The 13539-nt window shown below is 49.6% G+C and overlaps 1 protein-coding gene across 2 annotated transcripts; it reads left to right on the forward strand.

The window, feature by feature from the left end:
* Positions 1-302: 302 nt before the first annotated feature.
* Positions 303-12890, forward strand: tmem170b (transmembrane protein 170B). 2 transcript variants are annotated; one of them, XM_060043256.1, is made up of 4 exons: positions 303-845; positions 5292-5462; positions 9932-12702; positions 12761-12890. In XM_060043256.1, exons 1-3 carry the CDS (start codon positions 659-661, stop codon positions 10060-10062), a joined length of 489 nt encoding a protein of 162 aa, XP_059899239.1. In that variant the 5' UTR covers positions 303-658; the 3' UTR covers positions 10063-12702; positions 12761-12890. The 2 variants fall into 2 exon arrangements, with proteins under 2 accessions (XP_059899239.1, XP_059899240.1); XM_060043257.1 differs by having other exon boundaries at positions 9932-12688; positions 12747-12876.
* Positions 12891-13539: the final 649 nt, after the last annotated feature.

A 13539-nucleotide genomic window follows, 5' to 3' on the forward strand; every position in this document is an offset into this window, starting at 1 on the left:
CCCCGCTGTGTCTCCTCTCTCACCTTGGCAGGCGTCTCGTGGTGACGCTGCACGAGCGACTCAGCACGCGGACAGCTCCTGCGTGGCTCCGTCGCCATTGACAACGCCCAGATGGTGTGCGCAGTTTTGAACGCCTTTCTTTTTCTCTAGTTAAAAATGAAACACAATCACAAACCGAGAGGTTTATTTCCCAAACACAAATTGTACGTAATTGGTTTTAGTGATCCAGCCATTAGTCACTATAGGTACTGACTAATACATTACCGGCGGACTCCCGAGTTATTACGCACATTTTCTGCGCGGATCGCCAGCGTGACACCTCTTTTGTTCCCCCCATTCATAGGGGCTGTCGACATAACGAGCGTGAACCGAGCGCTCGGTGCGACGCGGTCCCGTTCAAACATGCTACTGGCCCTTTAAAAACATGCGACTGGCCCTTTAAGGACTCTGCAGCGAGACGAGTGTGCGCGCCGCTGCGCTCGCGTTGCCTGCCGTCCTCATCATGGCCTCCGTGCAGCCGCCACCAACGAGCATGAACCGACCGGCCGGCGGCCCTGCCCTTCCCCGAGCGGAGACCGACGTCAAACCGAAGCAGAGGCACCGGTAGAGGAGGAGCGCGCCGGGGGGAAAGCCGCCTCATGCCACCCCGGTCTCCTCCATGTCTTCGCCTCGAGCCGCGTTCAGCCATTTGATAAAGAGGGCTGCGAAACCGGGCGGCGCGGGCGGCGAGGGCGGCGGCGGCGGCGGCGGAACCATGAACACGAACAGGGATTACAACATTAATCTATCGGTGCAGCAGGTGCTGAGCCTATGGGTGCAGGGCTCGACGCTGCAACACTTCACAGGTAACGGGGGAGACGCCGTCCAGACGTGTGTGTGTGTGTGTGTGTGTGTGTGTGTGTGTGTGTGTGTGTGTGTGTGTGTGTGTGTGTGTGTGTGTGTGTGTGTGTGTGTGTGTGTGTGTGTGTGTGTGTGTGTGTGTGTGTGTGTGTGTGTGTGTGTGTGTGTGTGTGTGTGTGTGTGTGTGTGTGTGTGTGTGTGTGTGTGTGTGTGTGTTTTTACCGGGATGGGTGGTGGGCTGTTCGCCGTGGTAGGCCTACTATGTACGATGTTAGTTGCCGATCAGGACAAGCCAACACATAGCGATACCGTTACTTTGGTGAGGGTAGGGTAGGGTAGGCTGGAGCCTCCATCACTAGGCTGGACGGGCAGTAACAGGATAGCACAAGGAAATACACAACCGCAACCTGACTATCGGCAGGATGCTAACTTAACCCTACGAGTGTGATGCACACCGATTAACTCATCATCGTGCGTAAATTGACAGCACCAGTACCACGGCCATCTGTGTACCCCCCTCACCCCCAACCCCTCCCCCCCAGCCGGCTTTTCTGTGGTGGGAGAACTGGTTTGGTCACACAGGGAGAAAAAACCCTTCCATTCCATTCCTTTCTCCGTGCGTGCGGAGTCAGCCAATTCAATTAATAACATGGCAGCACGCGGAGTCAGCCAATTCAATTAATAACATGACGGCACGCGGAGTCAGCAAATTCAATTAATAACATAAAAGCACGCGGAGTCAGCCAATTCAATTAATAACATTACAGAACGCGGCCAATTAACGGTGGTGCTGCGCCAATGGGCTTTGCTCAATGGTGTACGATGTGGTGTCATCTCCCAACACTACCACCGCCACACAACCCCCTTTGTCCTGCAATCCATTATCTAGACGTAATTAGGCCCAGCCACGTCCGAATAACGGTTTTCGAGACCGACAATGAGAACCAGAAAACGGTGATGTAGATTGCAATGGTTGTACTTTGGGGATAGTTGTGGACTCTACAGGCCGGAAGGTCTTTATGTTTTCAATGCAGAATACTTGAGGCGGTTTCCTCAATAAATGGACCATGTTTCATTAAGAAGCTGTCACACTCAAATGTGAACCTCGCATATCGTGCAGAAAGAAGTGGCCGGTAGCTCTCCACTGTGGGAAAACGCGACAAAATAGTGCTGTTAAACGGAAATAGAGGAAGTGTGTATCCGCGAAACACGAGATAAGCGCCTTGCTCCCCTGACCCGAGATCCTCCAGACATAAAGAGTGAGTATACGTGGTCCCATGGACCCACGGACCGACCACACACTCAGAGTGAAGAGGTAGTGGTGTCCGCTGACTCGACAGAGAGTCCGTGCGATGAGTTTGAACGGGAAGGTGTACGACGCACGTGGATGCTGGACAACCTGTGATGCATCCTTTTAATCCTACCCGGGCAGCCAGCACCAACACCATCACCACCCTCCTCTCCCTCACCCCCGTCCCCCTCCTCTCCCTCACCCCCGTCCCCCTCCTCTCCCTCACCCCCTCCCTCCTCTCTGTCACCCCTCACTCCCTCTCCTCATCAATAGATCATCTGGACGTGAGTCTACAGCAGGGGATTAGCTGAAGGGATCTGTCTGAACTTCTCCATGTTTTATTTCAAACCTCAAAATTGCTGATTTAACAGATTACTTTCCTGTTGGGACCGATGTTTTTACTTCTCTTTTTCAAACGGCCCATCAGCAAACTGCAAAAATAGTTTTTCTTGGTAATAAATATTGCGGATGACACCAATTCTCCGACGTTCACAGGAATATGCTCGTTATAACATACTTATTTATAGTTGGCATGTAACACTTCATGTAACACTACTTTCAATCATACATTTAAAACCACGCCTTGTGTCGCGTTTACGGTTCCGGCACCAACACTAGATGTCAGAGAACGTACGGTAAAGAACACATACTTAGACCATAGATTCAGCTTCTATATTGAGACATTCGATTAGCTCGATTAAGCTGGAGCTTATACGTTTCAATAATAGATTCAGGTAATAGATTTAGAAGATTGACTCTTCAGTCTTTCATTTTTGCTTTAGGATCTTTAATTTTCTCTGTACATCATCTCTCTTTCTCTCTCTCTCTCTCTCTCTCTCTCTCTCTCTCTCTCTCTCTCACCCTCTCTCTCTCTCTCTCACCCTCTCTCTCTCTCCTGCTCTCTCTCTCTCTCACCCTCTCTCTCTCTCTCTCTCTCTCTCTCTCTCTCTCTCTCTCTCTCTCTCTCTCTCTCTCTCTCTCTCTCTCTCTCTCTCTCTCTCTCTCTCACCCCTTTCTCTCTCAAATTCAAACAAGCTTTATTTGCATGTAAAATAAACATTTACACTGTCCACTGTCTTCCAACTCGTCCTCGACTCCTACCTCCTGTACTCCATCCTTTCCTCCTCTCTCTGACTCCTCTCCTAACTACTTCAACTAATTCCCGGGACATGGGAGTGGAGGTACCACCGCTCACAGGCCGGGGTCAGAGGTCAGAGACCCGGGTCCACCTGTGTACCCCGACGAGGACCAGACACGTCTGATCTCTCGCCCCGTCCGAGGTGAGCGACGAAGACGTTGGGGGGGGGAGTCGCGGCGGGTGATGAAGAGGCTCTGTGTTGTCACCGTGTCCCGTCCCCGGGGCGAGGTGTGATGTCAGCCGGCCCCCGCCGGGACCCGGCGACAAAAGGTCCGTTGTTCCGGAGGGTTCCGTCGCCTCGCTTCTCTCCCCCCCGGCTCTGACAGCTGATGGTTCGATCGATCCTCGGAAGGCTTGGCTCCCCGCCCGGAGCGAGACAACGAGATGAGAGACACGCTCTGGAACTGTCTCTGATTCAGAGGACGAAGAAGAAAAGCAAACATTGTTGGGGGAAGGGAGTCGTGGCCCATGTTGTTTTCCGTGGCCAACATTGAAACGTCTTCCAGTGAATGCAGCATCTCCTGTTTGATACTCTGTGATCGAATGTGAATCGTGACACAGTACCAACAGACTGAGGTCCAGAACCTTCTCTCAAGCCAACTGGTGCCCCCATCCCCCCTCCCTCCCCTCGCTGGCTTCACTCCGTGGCAACTGCCAAGGTTCCTCGCTTGGCGACAGGAACGGCGGTCAAGTTTACGCTTATAATGTGCCGCCGGTCTGTGATGCTCTTCAGCTCCCATGACTGAGGTAGAGGAGGAGGAGGCGGAGGCAAGATGAAGGACAGGAACCGTGAGACACAGGTCTTTCACTCAGCAGAACTCCAAAAGAGACTTCACCAGCCTTTGTGTTATTACACAGCTCCTTTATCCCTAAAACCTTGTTCTGACCCTCGAAATCTGTTATATATGACCCTCAAAGTCATATAATAAGCATTCCACTTTGTGGATCCCTCTCACCCCAAACCTTCATTTACTTTAATCCACTTTCTCATTCACATCTCATTCAGTATTAGAAATTAACGAAGGGGCACAATGTTATCGACCCGTTTTCGGCTCGCATTATTAACTTTTTTATGGGATCCATCCATTTTATAGTCCAGATCTGGAGCTCCTGCTCCTCTATGCAGCCATGTGTCAATATCCAGTCGTACGACAACACTTACCTCACCTACACTCTGTCCCCACGGTCCACTGGCTCTCCAATGAGCCCCGAACTGTAGCCGGTAAGACAAGTCGTTTCCTGCTGATTGAAACCCTTCCCGGGCTCCTAAGGTGTGTAAGAACAGCTGCCGATGCTGCTGCTGCTGCTCTCTGAAGCGAGATCTCGCCCTCTCGTCTGCGAGTCTGGTGTCAACACTCGCAACATTGAGAATCCACTGGTTGGCCTTTTCAGTGACTGTGTGACTAACCTCCCAGGACACAGAAGTGTCCTTTCTCAGCCTCTACCGGAACCTAGAGTTAGCAGGGGAGTTGTTCTACTTCAGGTATTATTTGAGTTTGTATGTGGCTTTGCTACCGTTCAGTGGTGGCCCTGAAGGACCTGAAGCTCTTCTCCTCTCTATCTGTGGTCAGGTGAGATGAGGCCAGCGAGTATTTCTGTCTCAGGTTTTGCCTGCAGTGTTCACATTTTACAATTAAGCAGAGTTGCAATGAATGAAATAAACGTGTCGTTAAGGTAAGGCTTAGGCGTCTTGCTCTAGGAAGCATACAGGTAGACTGCGGAAATTGGAATTAGACGCGTTTCTATTGCTGGGAGGCACTGTCAAGCCGCCAGGATAAATAGGCTCTCTTACAAATAAAGGACTTGTGTACGGGGTGAGGTATCATGCACACAAACATCAACCGTTAACATTCTGTCTCCTTTCTGTCTCATGTTTTACCTGCAGTGTCTGTGAGCTTTCCAGCTGCTAACTCGCTAGCGGCTAACTTGTTAGCAGCTAATTTTGTAATTGCTAATGTGACCCCTGCTTTTTCTTCTCTCTCTCTCTCCTTTCTCTTTTATGTCTCTCGTCCGCCCTGTCAGAGATGTGGTACTGGGTGTTCCTCTGGTGTCTCTTCTCCTCGCTCTTCGTGCACGGCGGGGTGGGCCTGCTCATGTTGGTCATGCTGCAGCGACACCGCAGGGGGCGAATCATCACCGTGGTGATGGTCAGCGTAGGCTTCCTGGCCTCCCTCTCCGGTGGGGTCGTCACCAGTAAGTCACCCTCCTTGCTTGAAATCTTCTCTCATAATCAATATCTCTCTCTCCCTCTCGAGACTTCCCCCCCCTCTCTCTCTCCTTCTCTTTCTTTCCTTGTCTCTCTTTCTCTTATCTCTCCGCTGTAACCCTATCACACTCCTACGGTGTCTCAGCAAAGTCTCAGATTTCCACCACCAGTATCGAAGGTTTAGAGTCCATCGTATTTCCTACAATCAAGGTCAGTTGTGATCTTGATTGGCACATGTTGGCACGGCACCAAGATGCATAAAAATATGGATTAACTCAAGCTGGTTTCTCTAACCTCATGTGTGTGATGTCACAAATGGCCAAACTTTTTATATGAACTTTTTAGCATAGTTTCATATGGCCTTGTTGGCTCATGCTAAAAATACATGCTAACACGCTATCCTGAAAACCTGTTGTCAAGGCTGAGATACACATACTTACACCTGGTTAGGGAAACTAAGCCATGACTTTGGCTTGTCGTCATGGTTATGAAGATAACCGCGGTCATCCACTACTGTGAGAAACACTGTCCAAAACATCACCTCTATAGTACGCTAATCAATTATCTAAATATAGGAGCTGAGTCTAGGATCTAAATATGGGTTCTTTACCGTATGGTTCCTGATATCTTGTGATGATACTAGGACAGTAATCATAACACAAGTGGTGGTTAAAATGATGAATTAAGGTAAATAGATGTTCAAATGAGCGTTGTTGCACCCTAGCTCTTAATAAGCATGTTATAATGTGCATATTCTTGAGCGTTTGAGACTTGCTCATATCTGGACTGCAATTCTTATGAACCCGAGTGTGCCGAAAAAAGAGAAGTACAATCTGTGTCACAAGATTATAAACTGGAAGGTCATCTGTTAAATCAGCCATTTGAGACTTGAAGTATGACAATGCCAAGTTGCCTTGAAGTCAAGACAAATCCTTGACCTAATCCCCTGCTGTTGGACTCACGTCCAGATGATCGACGGATGAGATAAAACAGCAGATTGAGCGGAAGGGGTGAGGGAGAGGAGGCCGGTGGTGGTGATGGTGCTCTGGGTAGGATGACAATGGTTGCATCATAGGTTGTCCGGCATGCACGTGCGTCGTACACCTTCCCGTTAAAGCTCATCGGCCGAGTCAGCGGACACCACTACCTCTTCACTCTGAGTGTGTGGTCGGTCCGTGTGTCCATGGGACCACGTTTACTCACTGTTTATGTCTGGAGGACTTCAGGTCAGGGGAGGAAGGCGCTTATCTTGTGATTCTGTGACACAGATTCCTGTAGATTCTTTTAGCAGCCAGACGTTTAACGTTTTTTCCCAGTTGCATGCCTGCTAACACTCATCGTAAGGATTATCTGTCGAGGCATCAGGCCCGACTACCTTTTCCCCTGAGTGTGTGTGTAGCTAGAGGCGTCGGAGCAGTAAGCACTCTCTAATGGCGAAGCACAAGTGACTTTTCGTGCAGGCGTATTGCTGTGAAAGAAACAGGTCGTCTGTGCTTATGTCACACAGTTGCACCCTAACACCTCCCCTCCTTCTCTCTGTCTCCACCTCACCCCATATTCTCTCTCTCTCTCTCTCTCTCTCTCTCTCTCCCTACTTCTCAGTCCTTGTCTCTCTCTGTCTCTGTCTGTCACTTCCCCTCACTCACCTCGTCACCAGCCTCCCACTCACCCTCTCCCACCTCTGCAGCCCTCTGGTAAAAGTGTCAGATTGTCTAGACAACACAGGAAGGGGACAGCATCAGGAGAGGGAGAAGAGAGAGGGAGGGAGGGAGAGAGAGAGAGAGAGAGAGGGAGAAGAGAGAGAAGAGAGAGAGAGAGAGAGGGTTGAGGGAGAGAGAGAGAGAGAGAGAGAGAGAGAGAGAGAGAGAGAGAGAGAGGGTTGAGGGAGAGAGAGAGAGAGAGAGAGAGAGAGAGAGAGAGAGAGAGAGAGAGGAGAGGAGAGAGAGAGAGAGAGAGAGAGAGAGGGTTGAGGGAGAGAGAGAGAGAGAGAGAGAGAGAGGGTTGAGGGAGAGGGAGAGAGAGAGAGAGAGAGAGAGAGGGAGAGAGAGAGAGGGTTGAGAGAGAGAGAGGGTTGAGGGAGAGGGAGAGAGAGAGAGAGAGAGGGAGAGAGGGAGAGAGAGAGAGAGGGTTGAGGGAGAGGGAGAGAGAGAGAGAGATGATGTAAAGAGAAAATGAAAGATCCTAAACCAAAAAAGAAAGACAGAAGAGCAACATGCATACAAAGCAGACGACCAGAAAGGGATACGTCTCCTGTTGTTTCCCTTTCTCCACTCAACCTTTGAGTCCGTTGTTGCCGGTTGTACATTTGGTACGCTAGTGTCTCCGCCTGACCCGTCACCTGATCCACAGACGCCTCTCCTCCTCGGCCCTCCCCCCCCCACCTCCTCCTCCTCCGTCCGCCCTGTTCGACGCTCCTCTTCAGCCAACCTGATTACTTATTCATCCGGATCCATACCTCTTTGTCCCGATCTACCTCCTTAGTCATTTACTCACACACACACACACAGTGATCCTGCGCCTGGCCTAGAGAGATTTAGAGGTCTGTTCACACACACACACACACACACACACACACACACACACACACACACACACACACACACACACACACACACACGGTGATCCTGCGCCCTGGCCTAGAGAGATTTAGAGGTCTGTTCACACACACACACACACACACACACACACACACACACACACACACACACACACACACACACACACACACACACACACACACACACACACACACACACACACACACACACACACACACGGTGATCCTGCGCCTGGCCTAGAGAGATTTAGAGGTCTGTTCACACACACACACACACACACACACACACACACACACACACACACACACACAGACACACGGTGGTCCTGCGCCTCGCCTAGAGAGATTTAGAGGTCTGTTCACACACACACAGACACACACATAAAAGAAACACCCAACACAGCAGCTAAGACCTTGGTGTGCAGATTGTGTGTGCGTGTGTGTTTTTGTGCGTGCGAACAGACCTCTAAATCTCTCTAGGCGGGACGCATTTGTGTGTGTGTGTGTGTGTGTGCGTGCGCGCGCGCGCGCGTGTGTGTGTGTGTGTGTGCGTGTCTCTAGGCGTGGTGCGGGACCTCCGTACACCACAGTCTGATGAATCACAGGCCGATCGCACACAGGCCCAAAATAGAACCACACTTTATTATTAATGTGCAGCAGGGAGGGAGGGGGGAGAGGGGGGGGGGGGGTGCTCACAGCTCCAACCCCTGGCAAGAGGCGGCCTTCTGATTGGTTGTTCAGAGATTCAAGTTGCAACATTTCCTTTGGTATCGTTAATAGACAAATTATTAAACAAGCTGATTTGAATGTATTATTTATGTGTATCAGTGATAAGTAGTTATATGTGCTAGTTATGTATTATGTATAATTGTTGTGAACACCTTTGAACCACCTATACATTCTGTGTATAGGTGGAGCTCAGAATGTATGCACTAACGAGGGGAATCAAACCCCTAACCCCAGCCCAGTCGTGGTCACGCCTAATGCCATGCTCTACTAGCAAAGCCTTTAGTTTCAGCCATTCAGTGGCCGCGGAACAGCACACTTCACATTCAGTAACGGTTGTGCGACCAGTAAACCAAAGTGTGGGAGGATGTTGCCACCACGCCTCGTCACGGCAGGGGGCCTTGTAGACGGATGCTCCCTCAGCTTTCAACGGGCCTTCTCGTTAAATATTCAGCCACCGAGCGCGCGGCCACCTGGTGTGTAAAACCTCTGTGCTGGTCTCTGCGTTGCTTTTAAATAAGCAAGGAGGTCATCTTTCCCTCTTTGCCCTTCTTTGAATTACCTTCTTGGGACTGATGTGTGACGACGGAGGGGACAGAACGTCTCGTCCAACCCTGGCTACTCTCTCTTGAGTATGTTTTTGTTTGTGTGTTGGTACGTGGGGTTGTTTGTGCGGTCCAAAGTGGGTTCCCAAATATTTTTTGTCCAAAACCCAGATTTTTGGTTAGTCAATAATTGCAACCCCAACTTCTTACATGGCTGTGCAGCCCTAAACATCCTTTGAACCACATCAACATCTTCCCGGAATATACATTTTCAAGAAGTTAGTAACTTTGCCCTTTAGTACAATAGGTTATCTTTGTTAATTGCTAATAAAACGCACCACTACATTTCCATAGCTTATAAAACCGCAATCTCCCGTGACCTCGTTAACTTAGTCATATTTTTACTGACTTTACTGACTGGCTTAGGATATAGCCAATGAGGTACAGTGAATCAGCAGTGTGAGAGAGCAGAGTACGTTTAGATACAGGCCGAAACATGTCTCTTTTACAACTATGCTATGGGGCTAACGACATGCATCTCACGGGACGCCCCGAGCACGGATCTTTGACCCGTGTTCGTGAGCCGCTGGTGAACGCTGTGCTCTTCTGGTTTCGTCCCCCCCTGCAGGCGCGGCGGTGGCGGGGGTGTACCGCGTGGCGGGAAAGGACATGGCGCCACTGGAGGCCCTGGTGCTGGGCGTGGGCCAGACCACCTTCTCCGTCATCATCTCCTTCTCCCGCATCCTGGCCACGCTCTGAAGCAGCCCACGCACACCCGGCGGACCAATCACGGAGGAGCCCAGGGACCGGACCCCTGACCCCCTTCTCCCCTACGCCCTCGCTCCGTCGGAGGAGGAGGGCAGCGAGGAGGGTCGACCGGGATCGACCGGCCGATGGCGGACTTAAAGGAGGCTCGGGGGGGGGGGGGGGGGGGTAGCGGAGGACGGGAAGTGGCTTGAGACACGCCATAAGGCACGATCGCCGGAATGGCGTGTTTGGGGGGGTTGGCGGCGGGATGGAGCCCCCCCCACCCTAGTGTCTCCGCTTTGGTGTTACAGCCACAAAATGAGCCCCTTGTCAACGATCGGGGGGGGGGGGGAGACTGCTATCTGTGGCGTCCGTGGCCAGAGTCAAACTAGCATCTCTCTGGTCGATGTGCCATTCCTAAAGACATACAGATACTTTGTGGTCGACGCCACTGACTCTTAAAGGTGTTCTGTTGCACATGTAGGAAAACCACTATAAACAGAGGAGACGAAGAGCATGAGGAAGATGAAGGTGATTGTGGGGGTCCTGGGGGGGGGGGTCCTTTGGGGGATCCCCCCCCCCCCCAGTGGATCAAAATGCACTTTAGGTGCCACTGCGACCACGAATAATCCCAGCGATGAAAGGTCAGGAAACGTGACGACAACGTTAACAAATATTCATCAGCAAGACGGCCTTCCCCTTATTACGATCACCCCTCCCTCTCTGGGGGATACAGCATACCTACGTAACCAACCCTCGAACGAACCCACCAATCAGCCGCTCCGCAGTGCCGTACGGCGTCCAATCCAAACTTTTCAACTGCCTGATGCGAGGCGGCTGGGTTTGAGAACCAGCGAGGAGGAGGAGGCCCAGTCAGTCCGGTCCACGTTCAGTTTGTGTCTCAATATCAAGGATGCATCATATGTGCCAATATGTACTGCAGGCATGAAACACGGTCACCATCAATGCATTGGGTTCATTACTATTATTCTCCTCTAGAGAGGCCAGGTCACCTAGCCCATGTCCGCACTAATGCGGATAGATTTGAAAACGCTTTTTAGTCCCACCACTTCCATCCGCACTTAAACAGTGTTTTAATGAATCTGCCTGATGGATCCATTTGAAGGTACCGGCAACACGTTGTAGTGTAGCCGGGGGGGGGAGTCCCTGTAGTATGACTGTGACGTTGTCCAGACATTGCTGGCCTGATGAAGTGGTCTGGGCATGCGCATGAGAAGGCATGAACTGAAATGGATGGGGAAATCCCTGTCTGATTGGGGATGGACCGTGTTGTGAAAAACACTAGTGTGGATGGAAAACCCTTTACTTAAGGTAGAGTTATGGTTGGACGTCGACGCAACGCAAGGGGGTTTACGGACCCAAACGTCCTTACGGCCGTATCCACCGCAAGGGCCGAACGTAAGCCTCCCAAAAATTGTAACCTCGCGTCGAGGCGAGGCAGAAGCGAGGGCTGTGATTGGTCCGCCGACGTTAACCTGACCAAGAAACCGAAACAGGTTCACGACTGCGTCGAAGCGACATTGCGTTGTGTCAACTCCCAACCCTCCCTCTACGTTGAGCCGGCAATAGTGTGGACCTGGCCTAGGGTGGATTTCCTTTGAGGTTTGGAGGTGTGGAGTACAGGGTTGGAGTGGTGCGACAAATGGTGTGTAGAGGGACTGGAGTTGAGGGTGCGTAGCCCTTGTTTATTTTAGTGCGGTGCTGCTTGAGCTGAAACCTTGACGTGCTTTTTTATTTTTTTATTTCCAAACAGAAAGTGTGAAGTCTGGAGTGAGTGCAGATTTTACAACAGGGTCGGGAATCTTGGCCCCCCATCTTGGATCGTGGCATGCTGTTGTTAACAGCGTCCCGGTGGCTGCGAAGCCATCTTGGATCTGAGCATGCTGTTGATATAGGAGAAGGTCAAACCCATTCTGCTGCTTTGCCTTTTTTTCAAAATGTCCCCCAATTGTTTTTTAATGTCGTTTTTTGTGCGTCACCAACCTAATCGTACCTGTGCTTCTTAAGTTTGACATTTTGCACTGAGACGTACCGGCCTTTGTTTGGGACCAGTGTGTAGTGATGCTGTCTAGGCTTGAGCCCACTTCTTACACCGTCCTTCCTCATTGACATGCAAGGTAGTACAACTTATGTCATCATTATATCCCATAATAATGTCTATTCATTTAATAAGCTTCATTGGTTATGAAAAAGGCATTAACTATATATTTACTCTATATCTGTGAGGATTGACATGCCTGTAACAGTACTCGTTACTGGTGTTGAATACCTCGAGATACTGACTTTTATTCATTTTTAACTTTCTGGTTAAGCTTGCTTTGACTTGCGCGCTACTACCTACACCTAGTCTAACAAACTAGGCAGTCCCCAGAATGCAGGTTAGGTTTATTATGCCAAAGTTCTTTCTCACATCCTAGCTTTACTGTCTTGCTTGTTTGATTGCTATCCCTGCCGAGAATGAGTTCTATGAATTTCGTTTGAAAATGTTTGTTTTGCACAATACTAGCATGGGGGTGAAATGGCACCCAGACCTGACCTGTTTTTAAGTTTATTTCACTGTAATTTCTGTGACATTTTCTTACAGAATAGGTATGATATTTGCAAGCTTTGCGCGTGTGTGTGTGTGTGTGTGTGTGTGTGTGTGTGTGTGTGTGTGTGTGTGTGTGTGTTGTGAGTTGTGAGTTGTGAGTTGTAACTGTACAGGCAATTGCCGTGCGTGTATTTGATTGGGTTATGTAATTGACACAACTCACCTTCAGTACCAGTTCAGCACACAGGAGGGCAGTATTCCATTGATTAAACTGCAAAAGTAGTCGGGACCGAAATGAAGATTGTGAGCTTGAAATTATTTAAAATTGGTGTTCTGAGCAGTTTTTCATTTGAAAGAATGTGTTTTGTTTATTTTACGTTTGTTTAACGCCCTCATGTCTGCACATAAACAACACTGGGTTTCATTTGAATGTTTTGGCTCAATTTCAGGGACCAAATGTGAGTTATCTTGGATGACTCATCTGTCGTCACAGAAACAATATCTATGTAAAACTGTGTTCGACAGTTGCTGCATATATGGTTCGTAGATGTTGTGAAACTTGTATTTCCCCCCTGTATTCGATGTTTGGTGTGATTGTGCATGTGAGTAATTCTAGCATTATGTTTGGTCTAATTTAATTTTTATTCTTGAGTGTTTAATCAAGAGACCAAGGACCTAATTTAAAGCAGAGATGGTTTAACTTCCACGTTTTAGAAAATAAAAGTCCCTAGAGTATTAGAGCCAATCATTTGGGATTGCTGAGGTAACAAACAAACATGGCAGGACTTTTCCCTGAATTTGGAGTTGTCCACCTTTGCCTTAAAGGCACCCAGTGCAACTTTCGAGGCTTAAAAATAAACATTCAATTTCTAGGCTTTTTTACACATAGTAAGTTTCAATAACTCTCACCACTCAATAACGTTGTGTGGTGAGAACTG

Source organism: Gadus macrocephalus, chromosome 22 (assembly GCF_031168955.1).
Source record: "Gadus macrocephalus chromosome 22, ASM3116895v1".
In the NCBI taxonomy this organism is placed as follows: domain Eukaryota; kingdom Metazoa; phylum Chordata; class Actinopteri; order Gadiformes; family Gadidae; genus Gadus; species Gadus macrocephalus.